The 19,691-nt window shown below is 40.7% G+C and overlaps 1 protein-coding gene across 1 annotated transcript in view; it reads left to right on the top strand.

Moving 5' to 3' along the window:
- zmp:0000001301 (uncharacterized) overlaps positions 1 to 18,671 on the top strand; it is a 146,025-nt gene extending 127,354 nt beyond the window's left edge. The window contains exons 14-19 of the mRNA XM_059645010.1: positions 184 to 271; positions 7,593 to 7,652; positions 7,931 to 8,031; positions 9,777 to 9,861; positions 15,025 to 15,129; positions 18,567 to 18,671. Of these exons, the coding sequence (XP_059500993.1) occupies positions 184 to 271; positions 7,593 to 7,652; positions 7,931 to 8,031; positions 9,777 to 9,861; positions 15,025 to 15,129; positions 18,567 to 18,671 (544 nt within the window). The remainder of the gene's footprint in view (positions 1 to 183; positions 272 to 7,592; positions 7,653 to 7,930; positions 8,032 to 9,776; positions 9,862 to 15,024; positions 15,130 to 18,566) is intronic.
- The last annotated feature ends 1,020 nt before the right edge of the window (positions 18,672 to 19,691 follow it).

Here is a 19,691-nt window from a genome sequence, read left to right as displayed (position 1 = left end):
ATAGAATTTCTAACCTCTGACCTCTTCCCCTTCTTGTACTATTGTTTTAATACTTTGCTTTACTTATAAGCAATGGAATTGGAAATATTTCAATATAATCATCTTGTTAGCAGATCATTTAAGCAGAAAATGGTCATTTATTCTGTGCAATTCATTTAATTATAAAAAATTACTGTTACGAAGCTTTTCACCTACAAGGATCCCCAAGGTAAAATATGAGTTGGCAGTCTGCCCATTTCCTGCACAAGCAGACTCACCACCACCTGTGCCAGTAAGTAAATCGCATTCAACAATATTTCTCAGATGTGTAACTTATTAGCTCTTACTGTGGATATTGATCTTTATAAATTTAACTTGTGGCTTTGCTTTGTGAATGCTTTGCTCACAAAAGTGTGGAATTGAAAGATGTTAATGCTCGTTCCACTTTTGACATACATACCTCCACTTAGTCACAGAATAAAGTACTCTTACCTCACAACATGTCCCTCTATTCTAACCTCAGATGAGTACACTATAGTGCATTTGTGTGACATTTATCCAATGTTAATTCTTGTGACTGCATATCAAAGTTAACTGAACTCTGAGCTTGTGCATATTAGGAATTAATTCAGATTGCTCAACATCATTTCACATAGGACTGTTACAGGAGTGATGGGAGGAATGCGCTGGTAATCAAGCTCCACCAATCTCACTATTATGTAAAGTCCATAACTTTTTATTTTTCTGCAATTTTGTTGTGAACCAAAATGAGAGAAAAAGTACTGTTTAAAAACCAAAGATTGCGCATTTTTGAAAGCATGTTTTATAAGTACCATTTACATAATTTGTTTGACCAGCAGTTAAAGTGTAGTTGCAGATGCACTGGAGTCGAGGAGTTGTGTACAAATGGTGCATTGGTGGGCACAGGCAGGTGTGTACCAGTGACTAGTTATCAATAACAAAGGCCTTCTGCTTGCCAACAACCACGCGATTGGCTCCCAGGTAGCTGAACAACTGGGGCTGTAAACAAGTTATGGAGAGGTCATCAGATCTCCACCAGCTCAGGAGCTGTCTCTGTTCTCTGCAGTAAAAGCCACTTTAAACCTGAAGAAAACAGTTTATTTCCCCTACAGCAGTTGCCATAAGCTATCACTTTTAATTTATAAGTGAGAGACCTTTTATAAGTGAGCGAACTACCCTTTGCAGATTCCAAGCCAGAAGAAGCATCTGGAGAAGAAGACTAAGAAGCAGCATTCTAACCAACGCAAGAAATGTTTCAGCACATCCTGTGAACAGATACCACTGAACTACTTCGCAAGATTTCCCTCCATCCATAACACATTTTCTTTTAGTGTGAGTGTGTGTGAAAGAGAGTTTGAGGGGATTTGAGTTTAATTATTAGGGTTATATGCTGACAGTACACAATTCTTTACCTGTAGCTAGAGTATACTTACTTGCATTAAATAGCCATTTTGTTAAGTACAGAAACTTGGTCCATGCTTTCTGTCAACTTGGGTCTAAAAGACAGGTAAATTAGGGAATCTTTGTATACTTTTTAGAATCTTTACACTTTGTAACAATTCTGGGAATAGCAGGGCTCAATTTACAGTACACTATCACAAGTGAGGTGTGATGATTAGTCAAAATGTTTAGATCTAATAATCAAAATGGCCAATTGATTTACTTTTGTTCCACAATCCAGAATAAATGAGAGTTTTACCAGGCTTCTTTAATGAACTTGCTCTTAAAAAACAAGTGGCTAGCGTTGGTTAACATCCAATTTATAATTTGGAATTAATCTTTTTCCCAAAGCAGACATACTCTTGCATTACAAAAGAAAGCAGACTCTTTGGGCTCATGTTTTCAACAAAACAATTTAAGGAAAATTTTCCCTATTGACCAAGATTCTGAAAGCAAAGGTTAGAATTTTTTGAATCCTCAAGTGCACTGTATTTTTTTCTTCTTTACGGACAGCGATAGGCCAATGGAAAATCTGCAGTTTGGAATGAAACCAAGCTGAATCTGAGACTTTGGAAAGAGGTCAGCATTCAGCATTTCAGGGTTTATATGGTAGTTGGAAGTGCAGATATTTGGAAATTTTGTGATGTAAGTTCTCCTGAGACAATGACAGAGACTTGAAGCTTTTGCAGTTTTCTTCCTTGTGACCACCAAGGTCTGTGAAAATAGAATTCAAGTCCAGAAAGGGTTGCTATGCAAACATCAACACAAAGATACCCACAGCCGTCTCATAGCCAGATTTCTGTAACTAAGGGCCCATCTCTTATCTTCCTAAAAACTTTGCTTGACTTTTCTCCAAAGTCATTGACTTTCTATAAAGGCCAGAGCACACATTATACTGTTGACTTCATTTTCCATGAAATCACTTGATAAAGGCTCTTTTCAATCCAGAAGGTGTTCAAACAGTTCCTTATCTTCTAGCTTTTCGCTTAGTCCATACATATAAAAAAGGAACCTGAAAGCTAATAATCTCATCTCACCAGCCTGGAATGAATTTGATTCATAATAGGGAATTTCAACTTGCCTCGGACTGTAAGTGTCTAAACCTGTGGGGAAATTATGGCAGATCTAGTTAAAGGTGAAAAACAAAATGCCTGCAGATTGGAAACTCAGCATGACTACAGTAACTAACGTATTTAACTACTGCATGTCTTGAGGTGCGTAGTCAACCTCTGTGAGATTTTCAGATCAGTGATTATCATGTAGAGATAATTATTTGAAGACTTGGCCCTTGTTGTGGATATATGATCGCATAATTCATCTGTTTTAGAATATCACCTTTTGTTTCAGGAATATATTTTTAAGGTTGGAGATTAACAGCAAAACATAGGAACAGGAGATGGCCATAAGACCATAAGAAAGGGAAAGGAATAGGCCATTTGGCCCCTCAAGCTGCAGTGCCATTCAATAGGATTGTAGCTATTCCAACATTCTTCATGTCCACTTTTTTGTATTTTCCCCTTAAAACTTGGTTCCTCTACTCATCAAGAATCATCTATTTCAGCATTAAATGTACACAATTCCCGTAGCTCTCTGTGGCAAGGAGGTCCAAAGGCTCTCAACCAGCTGAGAGAAGAAATTCCTCCTCAACTCTGTCTTAAATTGGCACCCTTTTATTCTTATTATTATTTGTTCCACGAAGGAAAACATCCTGTTAGCATTTATTGAATCAAGCCCCTTAAGAATCCTATATGTCTCAAAAAAGATCACCTCTCGTTCTTCTAAACTCCAGGGAGTAGATCCCTAATTTGTTTAACCTGTGCTTATAAGAGAATCCCTCCATACCTGTGATCATCCTAGGGGACCTTTCCTTGAGATATAAAGTATCTTTTCCTAAATAAGGAGACCAAAAGTCCTCTCAGTACCCCAAATGTGGTCTTATCAGCCCCTTATACAGTTGCAATAAAACTTCTCTACTCTTATACTCTAACACCCTTGAAATAAATGCCAACATTGCATTAGATTTCCTGATTTCCTGCTGCACCTATGTGCTGGCATTCTCAGTTTCGTGCACTAATTCTCCCAAGTCTCCGTGTTGCAGCTTTCTGCATTTTTATGTTAAAATAACATTCTATTCTTTTGCTCTTCCTTCCAGAATGAACAGCTTTACATTTTCCCACATTACACTCCATTTGGCAACCTTTTCCTTACTTACACTTACTTAACCTGCCAATATCTCTCTGTGACCTGTTTGTGCACAGAACATAGAACATTACAGCACAGTACAGACCCTTCGGCCCTCGATGTTGTGCCAACCTGTCATACCGATCTGAAGCCCATCTAACCTACACTATTCCATGTACGTCCATATGCTTGTCCAATGATAATTTAAATGTACTTAAAGTTGACGAATCTACCACCATTGCAGGCAAAGCGTTCCATTCCCTTACTACGTTCTGAGTAAAAAATTGTATACCTCTCACTAATTGTCTTTCCACCCATTTTTCTGTCATCTGCAGATTTGGCTGCAACACATTTGCTTCCTTCATCGTTCATTAATGTGAATTAGAATCAGTTGTGGTCCAGCACTAATCCATCTGAAACTCCACAGGTTAAAGGCTACCAACCTGAAAAAGAACCGTCCATTGCCATTTGTTGTTTCCTACCCATTAGCCAATTCTCTATCTATACCATAATATTACCTCCATACCATGGGGTCTTATCTATAATGTAATCTTTTGTGAGGTGCCTTGTCAAATGCCTCCGAGAAGTCCAAATACAACATATCTACTGGTTCCCCTCTATCCACTCTGATTATGACTTCCTTGAAAAATTCTAATATATTAGCCAGACACAATTTCCATTTCATGAAGCTGTGCTGACTTAGCTTAATTTTGAATATGGCTTTCCAAATGTGCTTCTATTACTTTCTTAATGATTGATTCCAACATTTTTTCAGCAATAGATGTTAGGCTAATTGGTCAATAGTTAGCTGCTTTTTGAATCCCTAGTTTTTTGAATAGGGGTGTCACAATGGCAGATTGCCAAATCTCCAGTATCCATGGATTTTGGAAAATTGCAACTAATGCTTCCACTATTTTAGTGTCTACCTATTTTAGAATCCCAGGATACAAGCCATTAAGGTCAGGGGATTTATCTGTCCTTAGCTCCATTATTTTGTCTATTACTAGTTCTCTGTTGGTGGTAATGGAATTTAATTCCTCTCTGATGTTCTTTTACAGTTAGTGGAATGTTCAAGGTGTCTTTCACCATAAAGGCTGATGCAAAATACCCGTTTAAAACCTTCACCACTTCCTTGTTGCCTGTAACTATATCCCTATATTTATTTTCTACAGTATCTATGTTCATTTTGACCTCTCTCTTCCATTTCATATATTTGAAGAAGCTTTTGTTGTCAAGATTTTATATTCCATGCTAGTTTGTCTATGTAGCTTATCTTCTTCCTCTTTGTGAGAGATAATGGGAACTGCAGATGTTGGAGATCCCGAGATATCAAGATGTGGAGCTGGATGAACACAGCAGGCCAAGCAGCATCTTAGGAGCACAAAAGCTGACGTTGGGCCCGAAATGTCAGCTTTTGTGCTCCTATGATGCTGCTTGGCCTGCTGTGTTCATCCAGCTCCACACTTTGTTATCTCAGATTCTCCCTCTTTGGTATTTTTTTAATCTTCCTTTGCTGGAATCTGAATGTCACCCAGTCTTCAGTTGTATCACTGAATTTTGCTTCCTTCTGTGCTTTTTCTTTCAACTTTATACTCTCCTTAACTTCATTCACCATGGTTGGTTTATCCCTTTCTTAGAAACTTTACTCATAACTGGTATGTATATTATTTTATGGACAGTCAAGGATTACCTCCTTAAATTTCTGCCTTTGCCTGCTTACTGTCATTCCTGGTCACCTAACTGCACAGTCCACTTTAGCTAACTCTGTTCTCATGTCACTGTAATTCCTTTTATTTAAATTAGACATGGTTGTTTCTGACACAAGGTTATTGAAATAACTCCACAGACTTTGGTATTCTGTCATCAAGTCACCTTAATTTACATGTGTAAACTCTTTAACACTGGTCTAGCTCCCTCAGAGCCTGCTCTCAAAGTGTCAGAATGTCTGACACTCTTCTTTTTATCTGTCAGTGAGGGCTGCCCAATTGGACTAGTTTAACTGCCCTGTAAGGTCTGCCTGGCTGACTGCATTTCAAGTGCTACTGTTCTCACTCTCGAACTGAATATTAAATTCTAGTATGTTACAATCTCTCCTTCCTAGGGGATCTTCTGCTGAGGTCATGTATTACACTTCCTTGGTTACCCATTACCGTATCTAAAACAACATCCTTGGTTGGCTTCATGACACATTGCTCTAGGAAACTTTCCCTAATGTACCTTATGAATTTGTTGTCATAGCTACCCCTTCCAACTTATGCTTGCAGAGATACTAAGTAAAAAACAGTCATTTTGGTAAAAACAGAAGTCCAACCTTTTGCACCTGCGGCAAAGTCTCAGGAATTTTCATCTTTCTTATCCTGCCTCGGCTGGGAAGTTAGTATTGTGCCTAATCAGTATAATTTAAAACTATGCAAAGTGCTCAATGATATTTCATGACTTGACAACCCTAAAGTTAATTCTTAGTCTTGGCTAATTTAGCTGGAGAATGAGTTGTATAGATTATTTTAAAACTGCTTGGTCATTCCTGAAAGAAGTGTAGGAAGTGGATAGGAAAATTATTGACTCTAAAACATATAGATGATTAAAAGTGCACGGCTATCCCTATTTGTTCTAAAGAACAGAAAACCTGAAGTTTGTACTTTCTCCCTGTGTCTGTACATGTTTCCTTGGGGGGCCCCAGCTTTTTTTTTCTATTCATTTGAGGGATATGAGTGTCACTGGCTTGCCAACATTTCTTGCCCATCCCTAGTTACCCTTGAGAAGGTGGTGGTGAGCAGCCGCCTTGAACTGCTGCAGTCCATCAGCTGTAGGTTGACCCACAATGCCATTAGGGAGTGAGTTCCAGGATTTTGACCCAGGGACAATGAAGGAACAGTGATATGTTTCCAACTCAAGATGGTGAGTGGCTTGGAGGGGAACATGAAGGTGGCGGTGTTCCCATATGTCTGCTACCCTTGTCCTTTCTATATGGAAGTGGTTTTGGGTTTGGAAGGTATTGTCTGAGGATCTTTGGTGAATTTCTGCAGTATGTTGAGTTTCTGGCCAATGATAATTCCCAGGATGTTGATAGTGGGGTATTCAGTAATGGTAACACCATTGAATATCAAGGGGTGGTAATTAGATTGTCTCTTATTAGTAATGGTCATAGCCTGGCAATTTTGTGATGTGAATGTCCTTTGAAATTTGTCAGCCCAAACCTGGATATCGTCCAGATCTTGTTGCATTTGAGCATGGACTGCTTCAGTATCTGAGGAGTTACAAATGGTGCTGAACATCATGCAATCATTGGCGAACATTCCCACTTCTGACCTTATGATGGAGGGAAGATGAAGCAGCTGAAAATGGTTGAGCCGAGGACAATGCCCTGAAGATCTCCTGCACAGGTATCCTGGAGCTTAAATGATTGACCTCCAACAAACGCAACCATCCTCCTATGTGACTCCAACCTCTGAAGAGTTTGCCCCCTGCTACCCGTTGATTCTAGTTTTTCCCCTTGATGCCACACTCAGTCGAATGCGGCCTTGATGTCAAGAACTGTCACTCTCACATCACCACTAGAATTCAGCTCTTTTGTCCATGTTTGAACCACGGCTATAACAAGATCAGGAGCTGAGTGGCCCTGGAGGAACCCAAACTGGGCATCGCTGATCATTTCTCCCACATTCCAAAGATGTGCAGGTTAGGTGGATTGGTCATGCTGAATTGCCCCATAGTATCCAGGGATGTGCAGGCCATAGTAGATGTAGGGTTGTGGGGTTTCGGTGGGATGCTGTTCACTGGGTTATGCAGACTCAATGAGCTGAATAGTCTCTTTCTGCGCTGTAAGAATTCCATGATTTTATAAAACAAAATTTGAAACTCCACACGCCATCTTTTGTAGTCCGTTTGGTGTTCATCTATCAGATTATCAACTTTCCAATAATGCCAAGAATTTGTGCAATGTAATTTATTAATCTCAATTACCCATTCAGATGTTAAATGTCACCTTGGAGAAGAACACAACTTCCAAATTGAAACTATCTGATTTGACGGTACTGCATAATACTTGCCTGATTTCCATCCTTGCACCATGCTGCAAGTTGAATTTTTCTTTGTGCCATATTATTCTCAGTTGAGAATTTGGTTAGGCAATCATCAGCCATGTTGTACTTCATTCAATGGATAGCATCACCTACACCCTAAGATTCCATCTCAAGCCTAAGTGAGATCATAAGCTCATCAGATATGAAATTTAATCCAAGATGTTTATGCCAAACGTCTATGGCTGCTGTGAACATCTTATGATATCTTTTCAAAATTTTATTTGCAGGCAACAGAATCCAGGGATTTGAGTTCCATTTACAAGCAAGCTGTGGGAATGATTACAAATGCTTTTGCTGTGCTGGACGCCGAGTTTCAGAAATTGGATATGTATGTTATATCGTATTTCAAATATACTTTAAATTTACCTTTTAATATAATTGGTATCTGCAAACATTGGAGCAATCGATTTTAAGTGAAATAGAGTTTCTTATTCTCTACCATAATTGAAACTGTACCTATAAAAATACACACAGAGATATAAAGAGAAAATAGACACTGAGTCAAAGGAGCATATAGTAATGAGGGACAAAAAGCTTTGTTGATGAATTCAATTTTAATGAGGGTCTGAAAAAAGCAAGGAAGGTAGAGTGACAGAGATTTTATCACTTTGTTTCCTGTGAATATTGATGCATGAAAGTATGATTTTAGACTTTACATTGTGAATGCAGTAGAATAACTTTGCAGACTTACTTGCTGGCAGTTAATTTATTTTGTCAGTTTATCTGCAATGTTTCTGGTGCAACAAAGATTTCTGATTTTTGTTCAATTTTAATAATGGGAAAGAAATACAGAAGGGTAAACAAATATGCATAGGAGGGTCGAGATGTACTCAAAGGCACATAATACATAAAGAACAGAATTACACAATCTACCAAACATGCGGAATAGGGTAACTATGTTTCCTGGCCCAAAGCTGAAGATCATTTTTATAAAAGCTTCATTAAATGTATTCTCATGAATACACAAAACATTTTTTATCCAGCTGTTCATGCCATAAGCAAATGAGGTATTTATGACAAAGAATGAAATACAGCAACTGAATATCAATTTTCATGTGCAATGCAGTAATAAAATTTATTCAATATGGCAGCAACATAGCATATGCTTAGTCAATTAACTGTAACATAATTTGCAGTTTCCAACAGGAACTTGACATTTGTTAGTTGTCCAGTAGACTTAAGATGCTACACAGGAATGTATATTGAGGTTGGTTGGCTGGCCGAGCTGGTTTGCTGTTCCATTGACGTTTCATTACCATGCTTGGTGACATCCTCATTGCAGCTTCTGATGAAGTGCCGGTCTGCTTTCCTGCCTGCCTTTTAAACTCTGGGGTCCATTGCGATGGATTGCCTGACTTCTGGGTTCCTCTGTAGTGGACTAACCTCAACACCCACAACCCGAGCTACAAGTCTGTTCCAAAGCCTTAGGAATGTATATTTGTGGAGGGTGTAGGGCAGCTATACAGCAGAGCTGTTAAATACCATGAGTACATTAGTGAGTTCAGAGCAAACATACGAATGTTGATCATTCATCCCTTTGAGCCCATATGCCATTCAATGCGACCGTGACTGGTCTGCTTCCACATCATTTTCCTGTATCATCCCCACGTGTATTAATGTTTTTATTTCGTTGATGCCTCATCTCAGCTCTAAATTGCCTGACCTTGTTCAGAGACTATGTCCCTCATATGTTGCGGTACCAACTGGTGACATTTTGTGGCTAAGGTAGAATATTCTTATTTCTGATGTTATTAATGAACCTGTTCAGGTGTGTTATGGCATATGTCTGGGGAAGGTGGGACTTGAAAACAGACCTTCAGTTTCCATCAGGACATCATGCTAGACTGTTTGTCTCCACCCCATTGTTTTGTAACATTGTGAGATTGGCAGAGCTTAAAGCAGTTTCAACATTAACTCTTTCTAACCCCCACTGTTGGCGATATGAACCACAGGATAACCATTTAGCTCATTCATCTGACTGAATAAAAATGACAGTGCCATCTGATTATTATGCGTCATACAAAATAGAATAACAGATAACGTGAATAACCTTTGTCCCATTTTTGATCACAGTGAGCAAGGAGAACTTAGTCAGGCCAAAATTGCTTTTCAGCAAGAAAAAGAGGCTTACAATAAACAGTACAGAAATCAGCAACAGGTGAGATATTCTATCAAAAAACAACAGAAATTAGAACAGTGAATAAAATTTGTTCTGAATACTCAGCAGGTCTGGCTAGCTTTGTCAAGAAACAAGAAACAGTGTTAATGTTTCAAGTTTGATATGATTCTTTCTTGGACAAGAGGCATCAGAACCTGGTTTAACCTTTATGTTGTTTGCTGAAGGGCCACAAGTCCCGCCTGATTCATGGAAGTCATTGAGAGAAATAGCAGGGGTAGCTTCTCCACGTTTGCCAGTTATTAATGCATGTCAGTGTTCCAAGATTTTCAAATATATTAGCTCCATGTTTGCTGTTTTGACAACTTTGTTTTATGATTAACATCTTTATATGGTTATAGAAAACATTTTTCTGTGATCTTGTTTGTCGACATTTCAATATTGATTTAGTTGAGATTAGGAGATGTGAAGTTGTAAAAGCTTCTATTATTGATACTATATTTTTTCTGTATAATTGAAAGTTTTGTAGATCTGTAGGAACAGCAGTTGGGTTACATTTTTCTCCTCAGCATTTCTACATTTTTGATTACATCTGTTCATTGATTCTGTATATACTGCCCTCTAGATAAGTGGATATGTTGAGGATATGCAGGCCATAGAAAGGCATAGTGGACATGGAGACCACATCATGAGCATAAAGAGATGGTCAAAGGAGTAATGGGGTCATGAATGTAATATGGAAACAGGGAAATGGGTATAGGGAACATAAACAAGATCTTTTGAGCTTGCCTTTCAAAAGATTCCTGAACCAAAATACGATTCAACATTCTTTTGAGGTGACATGAACCACAAATCATGGAGAATCTGGCCTAACTCCAGAAAGTCACTGCAGTTATGAGTTGTCCAACCCTGCAATGGAGCCAACAAGGCCAGAAGTGCAAGATGCATGCTTGCTGCCTACACCTTTATTCTGTGCTGTCAAAAATAGCTGCCACCAGAAATGGGGCTTGGAATCCCAGAATTGAGTTCCAATCACAGTTTTTAAAGACTCCCAAGTCAGTGATGGTAATCCTGTTGATTATCAAGGACGCATTGTTTGGTTTTCTCTTGTTGGATCTGATCATTGCCTGTGGTGCAAATGTTATTTGCTACTTATCAGCTCAAGACCAAGTCTTGCTCTATTTAGACATGGACTAATTCAGTATCTGAGGACTCACGAATAGTTCTGGGCACTGAGTAATCATAAATGAATACCCAAAATTCTAACCTTATGATGGATGGGAAGCGCACTGCTGTAGTAACTACGATCCTGGGTGTGACGCTGTACCTTGAGAAACTCCTCTAACAATGCCCTGGTTTGAGATGATTTGGCCTCCAAAAACTATCACCATCTTCCTTTGTGCTAGGTGTGAATAACATATGCTATGTGCTTATAGGTGAGGTGGGATTATGAGTTACCATTAATGGAATTTGATGCTAAGTGCCAAGGGTGATGTGACGCATTTTGAATGTGAGAGGATAGTGATATAACTGGTGGGATGTGGCATTTGAAGATACTTTCACTGAATACTGTCATGATTATTAAACTGGTTGTGTTATTGTGTCCAAATGTTCAACACCAGTTTTCTAGCATTGACTGTTACCAGATATCTTGTCCAACTGCCTTTGTAAAGGTTGTCTAGAGGGCCTCCTGATTTTTTGCCTACTTTGAATCAGAGACATCTCTCCTCCTTTCCATCTCCTGTAGCAAAGACTCCAGTGCACTGTCAGCAAATCTTGAAACTTGCTTTCTGACTTGTTGAGCAATGCCTGTACCTTTCCCAAATCAAAATCTTTTACAATGGTTTCAAGCACCTGTCCAACATAAACTATACCTCCCTTTTAAACAGATCTGCTTTAAGTGGTATCAGAGATAATGGGAACTGCAGATGCTGGAGATTCCAAGATAATAAAATGTGAGGCTGGATGAACACAGCAGGCCAAGCAGCATCTCAGGAGCACAAAAGCTGACGTTTCGGGCCTAGACCCTTCATCAGAGAGGGGGATGGGGGGAGGGAACTGGAATAAATAGGGAGAGAGGGGGAGGCGGACCGAAGATGGAGAGTAAAGAAGATAGGTGGAGAAGGTGTGGGTGGGGAGGTAGGGAGGGGATAGGTCAGTCCAGGGAAGACGGACAGGTCAAGGAGGTGGGATGAGGTTAGTAGGTAGCTGGGGGTGCGGCTTGGGGTGGGAGGAAGGGATGGGTGAGAGGAAGAACCGGTTAGGGAGGCAGAGACAGGTTGGACTGGTTTTGGGATGCAGTGGGTGGGGGGGAAGAGCTGGGCTGGTTGTGTGGTGCAGTGGGGGGAGGGGATGAACTGGGCTGGTTTAGGGATGCAGTGGGGGAAGGGGAGATTTTGAAACTGGTGAAGTCCACATTGATACCATATGGCTGCAGGGTTCCCAGGCGGAATATGAGTTGCTGTTCCTGCAACCTTCGGGTGGCATCATTGTGGCAGTGCAGGAGGCCCATGATGGACATGTCATCAAGAGAATGGGAGGGAGAGTGGAAATGGTTTGCGACTGGGAGGTGCAGTTGTTTGTTGCGAACTGAGCGGAGGTGTTCTGCAAAGCGGTCCCCAAGCCTCCGCTTGGTTTCCCCAATGTAGAGAAAGCTGCACCGGGTACAGTGGATGCAGTATACCACATTGGCAGATGTGCAGGTGAACCTCTGCTTAATGTGGAATGTCATCTTGGGGCCTGGGATGGGGGTGAGGGAGGAGGTGTGGGGACAAGTGTAGCATTTCCTGCGGTTGCAGGGGAAGGTGCCGGGTGTGGTGGGGTTGGAGGGCAGTGTGGAGCGAACAAGGGAGTCACGGAGAGAGTGGTCTCTCCGGAAAGCAGACAGGGGTGGGGATGGAAAAATGTCTTGGGTGGTGGGGTCGGATTGTAAATGGCGGAAGTGTCGGAGGATAATGCGTTGTATCCGGAGGTTGGTAGGGTGGTGTGTGAGAACGAGGGGGATCCTCTTGGGGCGGTTGTGGCGGGGGCGGGGTGTGAGGGATGTGTCGCGGGAAATGCGGGAGACGCGGTCAAGGGCGTTCTCAATCACCGTGGGGGGGAAGTTGCGGTCCTTAAAGAACTTGGACATCTGGGATGTGCGGGAGTGGAATGTCTTATCGTGGGAGCAGATGCGGCGGAGGCGGAGGAATTGGGAATAGGGGATGGACTTTTTGCAGGAGGGTGGGTGGGAGGAGGTGTATTCTAGGTAGCTGTGGGAGTCGGTGGGCTTGAAATGGACATCAGTTACAAGCTGGTTGCCTGAGATGGAGACTGAGAGGTCCAGGAAGGTGAGGGATGTGCTGGAGATGGCCCAGGTGAACTGAAGGTTGGGGTGGAAGGTGTTGGTGAAGTGGATGAACTGTTCGAGCTCCTCTGGGGAGCAAGAGGCGGCGCCGATACAGTCATCAATGTACCGGAGGAAGAGGTGGGGTTTGGGGCCTGTGTAGGTGCGGAAGATGGACTGTTCCACGTAACCTACAAAGAGGCAGGCATAGCTGGGGCCCATGCGGGTGCCCATGGCCACCCCCTTAGTCTGTAGGAAGTGGGAGGAGTCAAAAGAGAAGTTGTTGAGTGTGAGGACGAGTTCCGCTAGGCGGATGAGAGTGTCGGTGGAGGGGGCCTGGTCGGGCCTGCGGGACAGGAAGAAGCGGAGGGCCTTGAGGCCATCTCCATGCGGAATGCAGGTGTACAGGGACTGGACGTCCATGGTGAATATGAGGTGTTGGGGGCCAGGGAATTGGAAGTCTGCTTTAAGTGGTGTTGGATGGTGTAAAATTGTGTTACCTCCACATGATTTTGCACTCCGTTACACAATTGTGCAGGTATTCACTTGTGTGTTTAATGCTGGTTGCCACAATCATTTGACTTAGTATAATCCTCACAATCATTTTGTGGTTAGCAAATTCCATCCTCAATGTGAGCTCAATCACCTTATTACTGTTTGTAGTATTTTGCTGAGCTCATGTTGGCTGTCACTTTTTTCTACTTTGCAAAAATGACTATAATTTAATCTAATGAAATAAGTTTTGAAGGGCTTTGGGATATCCTGGAATGAGATTCTATAAATTGTAGACAGTCTGTTTGCAAGATCGTAACTGTGATACCAACTGCCTAGAATGTGTTGCACAAAGGAGATGCAGTATCAAATCACAGACTCTGAAGATGCAATCATATATTTTTTCATTGTGTAGCATCAACCCAGCTTAAGTCAGAGGCCTGGGGGGCAACTCTAAAGAGGTTTACAAAATTGTGCGGGGCATAGCTGGGGTGAATAACAAAGGTCTTTTTCCTAGGATGGGGGAGTACAAAATGAGAGGGCATAGGTTTAAGGTGAGAGGAGTAAGATTTAAAAAGAACCTGAGTATAACATTTTCAGGTAAAGACGATGTGTGTATGGAATGAGCTGCCAAAGGAAGTGGTAGAGGCAGGTTAAAGTACAACATTTAAAAGGTATCTGGGTGGGTATATGAATAGGAAGGACTTAGAGGGACATGAGTCAAATGCTGGCAAATGGGACCTGGTCCATTTGGGATGTCTGGTCGGTGTGGGTGAGTTGGACCAAAGCGTCTGTTTCTGTGCTCTATGACTCTAAAAGAGTATTTCTTAAATAGTAAATTACTTTCTATTATATTTCTTGATTTAACTTTATTTTCATATACCTCTAGAACATGCATCATGCTGGCTGAAATGTATTCCCACACCCTCCCAAAATCAACAGCTAAAATCTGTGCATGACCTATCAGGGTGACTGGTCCTATTATTTGCCTCACTTTGGGATAATGCTAGGGCTGCACATTTTAATTTCCAAATAAGGAATGCGCTACATTGAGAATCATAATAGCAAACACATAATGTATATTTAGTGTTCTCTGTGTTTGTATTCTAGGCAAATTGTCAAAATTAACTTTTAATTTCAACCTGATAGAATTCAAACTTAAGTTTAAGATTTCAAAGAAAAGTCACATTGGACTTGAAATATTAATTCTGTTTTTCTCTCTTCGCAGATACTTTGCCTTTATTCCAGTTTAGAGTGTCTTTTTTATGACTTGGGAGACCTGAAAAATTAAAACCCTGAAGCATTGGAATAAAATCTCAAATCCAATTTGAATAACTTCCAGCTTTTTTCAATTTTGTAAATAAAGTGTTCTTATCATTGTCTTTCAGGAACTTCAGGAGATGCTAGAAAAACATAAATCTCAGAATGAAGCCTGGCTTAGAATGCGGGCTGAGCAAAATGATCAAGAAAGACAAGAGCTGTTCAGACAAAGGGTGGGGATTATCCATTTGTTCCTAAATTTTATGAAGCATTTCCAAAAATTAAGGAGTAGGTCAATGCTAGTACTAGCGCAAAAGGAAATCTGTGTTGAACCCAAAGACAGAAACTCAAGAACATAAAAAATAGGATTCACACAACACCAGGCTATAGTCCAACAAGTTTATTTGAAATCAGAAGATTTTGGAGCACTGCACTTCACTAGTCCAAGGTGCAGCTCATCAGTGCTGCATCCTTCATCACTTCACCTGATGAAGGAGCAGTGCTCTAAAAGCTTCTGCTTTCAAATAAACCTATTGGACTATAACCTGGTGTTATGTGACTTCTGACTTTGTTCACTCCAGTCCAACACTAGCACCTCCACATCATAAAAAATAGAAGCAGGAATAAACCAGACATTCTTTGAATCTGCTCCACTACTAAATAAGATGATGGCTGATCTAATCGTGTTCGCTAACTTGTCTATCCCTTAAAACTTTTCACCCCCTTATGAAATTCTATTAAGTTCAGCCTTGAATATGTTCAATGACAGTGCTTCCATTGTTCTATTGTGTTCTGAAGAGTAACAGGAAGGAGATCCTGTCTGACTAATTTAATTGAGTTTTTTGAAAATGTGACTAAATATGTCAATGAGGATAATGCAGTTGATGTTGCTTACCTGTTGGACCGCAGTAAGGCCTTTGACAAGGTTCCAGTTGAAGGCTGGTCCAACAGATAAGAGTGCATGGGATCCAAGACAAATTGGCAAACCGGTTCCAAAATTGTCTCATAAATAGGAGGCAAAGGACGATGGTGGAGGCTATTTTTGTGATTGGATGTCAGTCACCAACCTTGACTGGGATTGATGCTGGGAGCCTAGAAGGCTGCCTAGGATGGAAATTTTTCAGATATGAGGAGTGGTTGGATAAGTTGGATTTATTTTCCTTGGAGCAGAAAAGGCTGAGTGTTATCTGATTGAGGTATACAAAATTATAAGACACATGAACAGGGTGCTTCATGAAAATCTTTCCACCATGGCAACACATCTAAAACCAGGGGGCAAATATTTAAAGTGAGGACTAAGTGGGTTAGAGGGGGCATGAGGTTTTCCACCCAGAGGGTGATGGAAATGTGGAACATGTTGCCTGAAAGGGTGGTGGAGGTAGGTACTCTTACAACATTTTAAGATGGATCTGGACAAGTACTTAACATGCCAAGCTCTGGACCAAGTGCCGGTAAATGCGATTAGTGTAGTTTAGTGTTTGCTGATCAGCACATACATGCTGGGCCAAAGGGCCTGTTCCTATGTTGTACGACTCTTTGACTAATCCTATGAGAGAAAACGTTTCTCATCATCTCCATCCTAAATTGAAAATGCTTCATTTCTAATCTGTGCTCTTTGAACCAGATTGCTCCATGAGGGGAAATGTCCTTTCAGCATCTACTATCAAGCTGTCTCAGAATCTTATATAAATTTATACTGCATTACCTTCAATAAAGATCACTTCTCATTCTTCTAAGTTCCAATAAGTATAGATGCAACCCCTAATCCCAGAGTTTAGAGAAACTTCTCTAAACTGCATCAATGCAAGTATCATCACTCTGTAAGTAAGGAAAACTGTATCCAGCGTTCTGAGTGTGATCTTACCAATTGCCTTCCTAATTACTTTCTTGCATGCTAACATTTCATGAATAATTAAAGAGAGTAACCAGATCCCTCTGTATGACATCATTGTGCACACAATTTAAATAATATTCTGCAAAAACTCACATTTTCTACATTATACTTCATCTGCTGATGTATTTCCCCATTCACTTAAAATATCTGTATCCCTTTGCAGACTTTTTGTGTCATTTGCACACCATACCCATACTTTCCTATTTGTCTACATATCATCAGCAGAATTGGCTAAATTATACTGTTTGTCCATCCGCGTCATCAATATAGATTGTAAGTAGTTGAGTCCCAGGCACTAAACCCTGCGATGTTTCACTCACCACTGTTTGCTAAACGGAAAATAACCCATTAACCTGACTTTGTTTCCGGTTAGTTAACCAGGCCTGTATACAAGCTAAAAGTATTACCCCTAACACCATGAGACACTCTGCACCTTTGCCCTTGGATTTCACCTCCGCAATTTCCTCTAATTGGCTGCGTTAGATGCCAAACTGGCCCACATGTAGATCCTGGGAGTAAATAGCCGGTGTGCTTACCTGACAGTGACCTGCTGCCGGGGGAACATTAATCACAGAGCCATAGAATTCCTACAGTGTAGATGTAGGCCATTCAGCCCATCGGGCCCATCCAGACCCACATCATCCCTGTAACCTTACATTTCCCACGGTTAATCCACCTAGCTTGCATATTCTGGACACTATGGGCAAGTTAGCATGGCCAATCCACGTAACCTGCACATCTTTGGCCTGTGAGAGAAAACCAGAGCGCCAGAAGAAACCCTCACAGACACGGGAAGAATGTGCAAACTCCACACAGTCACTCACGGGTGGAATTGAACCCTGTCCCCTGGTGCTGTGAAGCAGCAGTGCTAACCTCTTGAGCCATCATGCTGCTGTTAAGATGCAAAAAATTGAATAATATATCTGTTTTTCACAGTTCGGAGGTGGTAAGTGCAATATAATCCATGAAAATTTGATTGGAGCATGCATTTGCTCTGTTTTTTGTTCATTTGGCAACATCAGAGGTCTGTTCTGGTTTTCACTCTTTTTGGTGAAGCTGCTGTGCTGCCCACTTGGCACATCTCAGGTATCTAAGGCAGAAATGCAGAAGCAGATGGTTGCATTTTGGAAAAATGAGGCAGTGTGAAAAGGTTTACAGTCACACCATCAGCAGCTTGCACTTTATGCCATCTGCTCTCATTTGCTTCTCAGAGCCTTGAATATGGGACATAGGAGTAGGCCATTTGGCCACTCAAGCCAATTGCGATCCTGGATGTTTATGAAAATGTTCCTTCTCTCATTCTTTCTACCTTGTCAACTGATGCATTAACATCAGATAAGAAAATGTGAAAGTGTCTTTCTTACTAGTCACTCTATTTATAATGCTTTTGCTATTATCCTGGTGCCAACAGTTGCTGTTAATTCGTTCCATTGAGCTCATTTGTAAAAAGAAGGGTCTAAGGAAGCGTCACTAGACCCAAAACATTGACTCTAATTTCTGTCCAAAGATGCTGCCAGATCTGCTGATCTTTTCAAGAAATTTCTGTTCTTGTATCCTCTTTAAAAGGCATAGTTTGTCTTTAGGTGAACTGTCACAATTCCCCGTGTGAAATGTTTGAAACATGTTGTTGGAGTAAAAATGTCCATTTTCCTGATCAAAAAATGTTAAAACCAATGATTTTTAATGGTCTGATTTGTAAAATGGGATGCAAATGTGAGAACATCAGTTGTGAGGTGAGATACCTTTTTAAATTAACAAATTAATCTCGATTTGCAGGCGAAATTGCTTCAGGAACAAGACAAGTTGCATGAAGGTTTTTCTGTTCTTCAAATGCGTAGTCAGCAACTACTCTCCTTAATGCAGCAATTTAAAGGAATGTGAGAAGTTACATTGAGAATTAAAAAATCTGTTTAAAATCACCCTGCTGTATTTAGCCTTTCTTTCTAAGGCACTAGACTTCTGCAAATCGGTAGCAAGCAGGTATGAGAAAGGTCAAGGTAGTATTGACATCCAATCTTGTAAGGAATAGGATGGAAGCTACATTTATTTGTAAATTTTCCATAATAGGAATGTGTTACATTGGCTGACTTACTCCTCGCTGTTAATTATATGTAAAATTTCTGTATGTTTCTATGTTTATTTGAAAATCTTTGACAATTTAGTTGCTACTGAGAGCTAAGAACATAAAAACAGGAGCGGCCATAGTTAATTTGACCCCTCAACCCTGTTACACCATTCAATCAGATCATAGCTGCTCAGGTTATTGCCTCGACTCCACTTTTTGTCCCCGATAACTCTTGACTCCCTTTCATTTATTTCTGCATAGTTACGTGTGGCATCCAGGACCAAAATGTCAACTTTCCTGCTCCTCTGATGCTGCCTGGCCTGCTGTGTTCCTCCAGCTCCACTTTGTGTTATCTCTGACTTCAGCAGCTGCGGTTCTTACTATCCAGGAGGACAATTAGGAGTCAATCGCATTGCTGTGGATCTGAAATTACATGTAGCCAAACATGGGTCAGCAGATTTTGTTCCCTGGTGAACCAGATGGTTTTTACAATGCTTCGGTGATTTGATGATTTCTGTCAGGCCAGTCTTTTCATTCCAAATTTTTACGAGGTTTAACTTTCATCACCAGTCATGGTGGAGTTCAAATCTGTATCCCCAGAACATTGGCTTAAGGATCTGGATTACTATGCTAATGACATTACCACAAAGCCACTGCCTCAATGATTCAACCTTCAATGCTTGTTGGAGAAGAGAATCCCAACACTGATGATCTTGATAGAAGGATTACTGTCTTATCTGTCTTCTTGTTTTGAAACTGCAGTTCTAGTTACAGGAAATGACTTCCAGCATCTACCCTGTCAAACCCCTTCAGAATCTTACATGTTTCAATAGGAT

Source organism: Stegostoma tigrinum, chromosome 3, assembly GCF_030684315.1.
Source record: "Stegostoma tigrinum isolate sSteTig4 chromosome 3, sSteTig4.hap1, whole genome shotgun sequence".
Lineage (NCBI taxonomy): Eukaryota > Metazoa > Chordata > Chondrichthyes > Orectolobiformes > Stegostomatidae > Stegostoma > Stegostoma tigrinum.
Note: the sequence above shows the minus strand (reverse complement) of the source record. Positions and strands in the feature narration are given on the sequence as shown.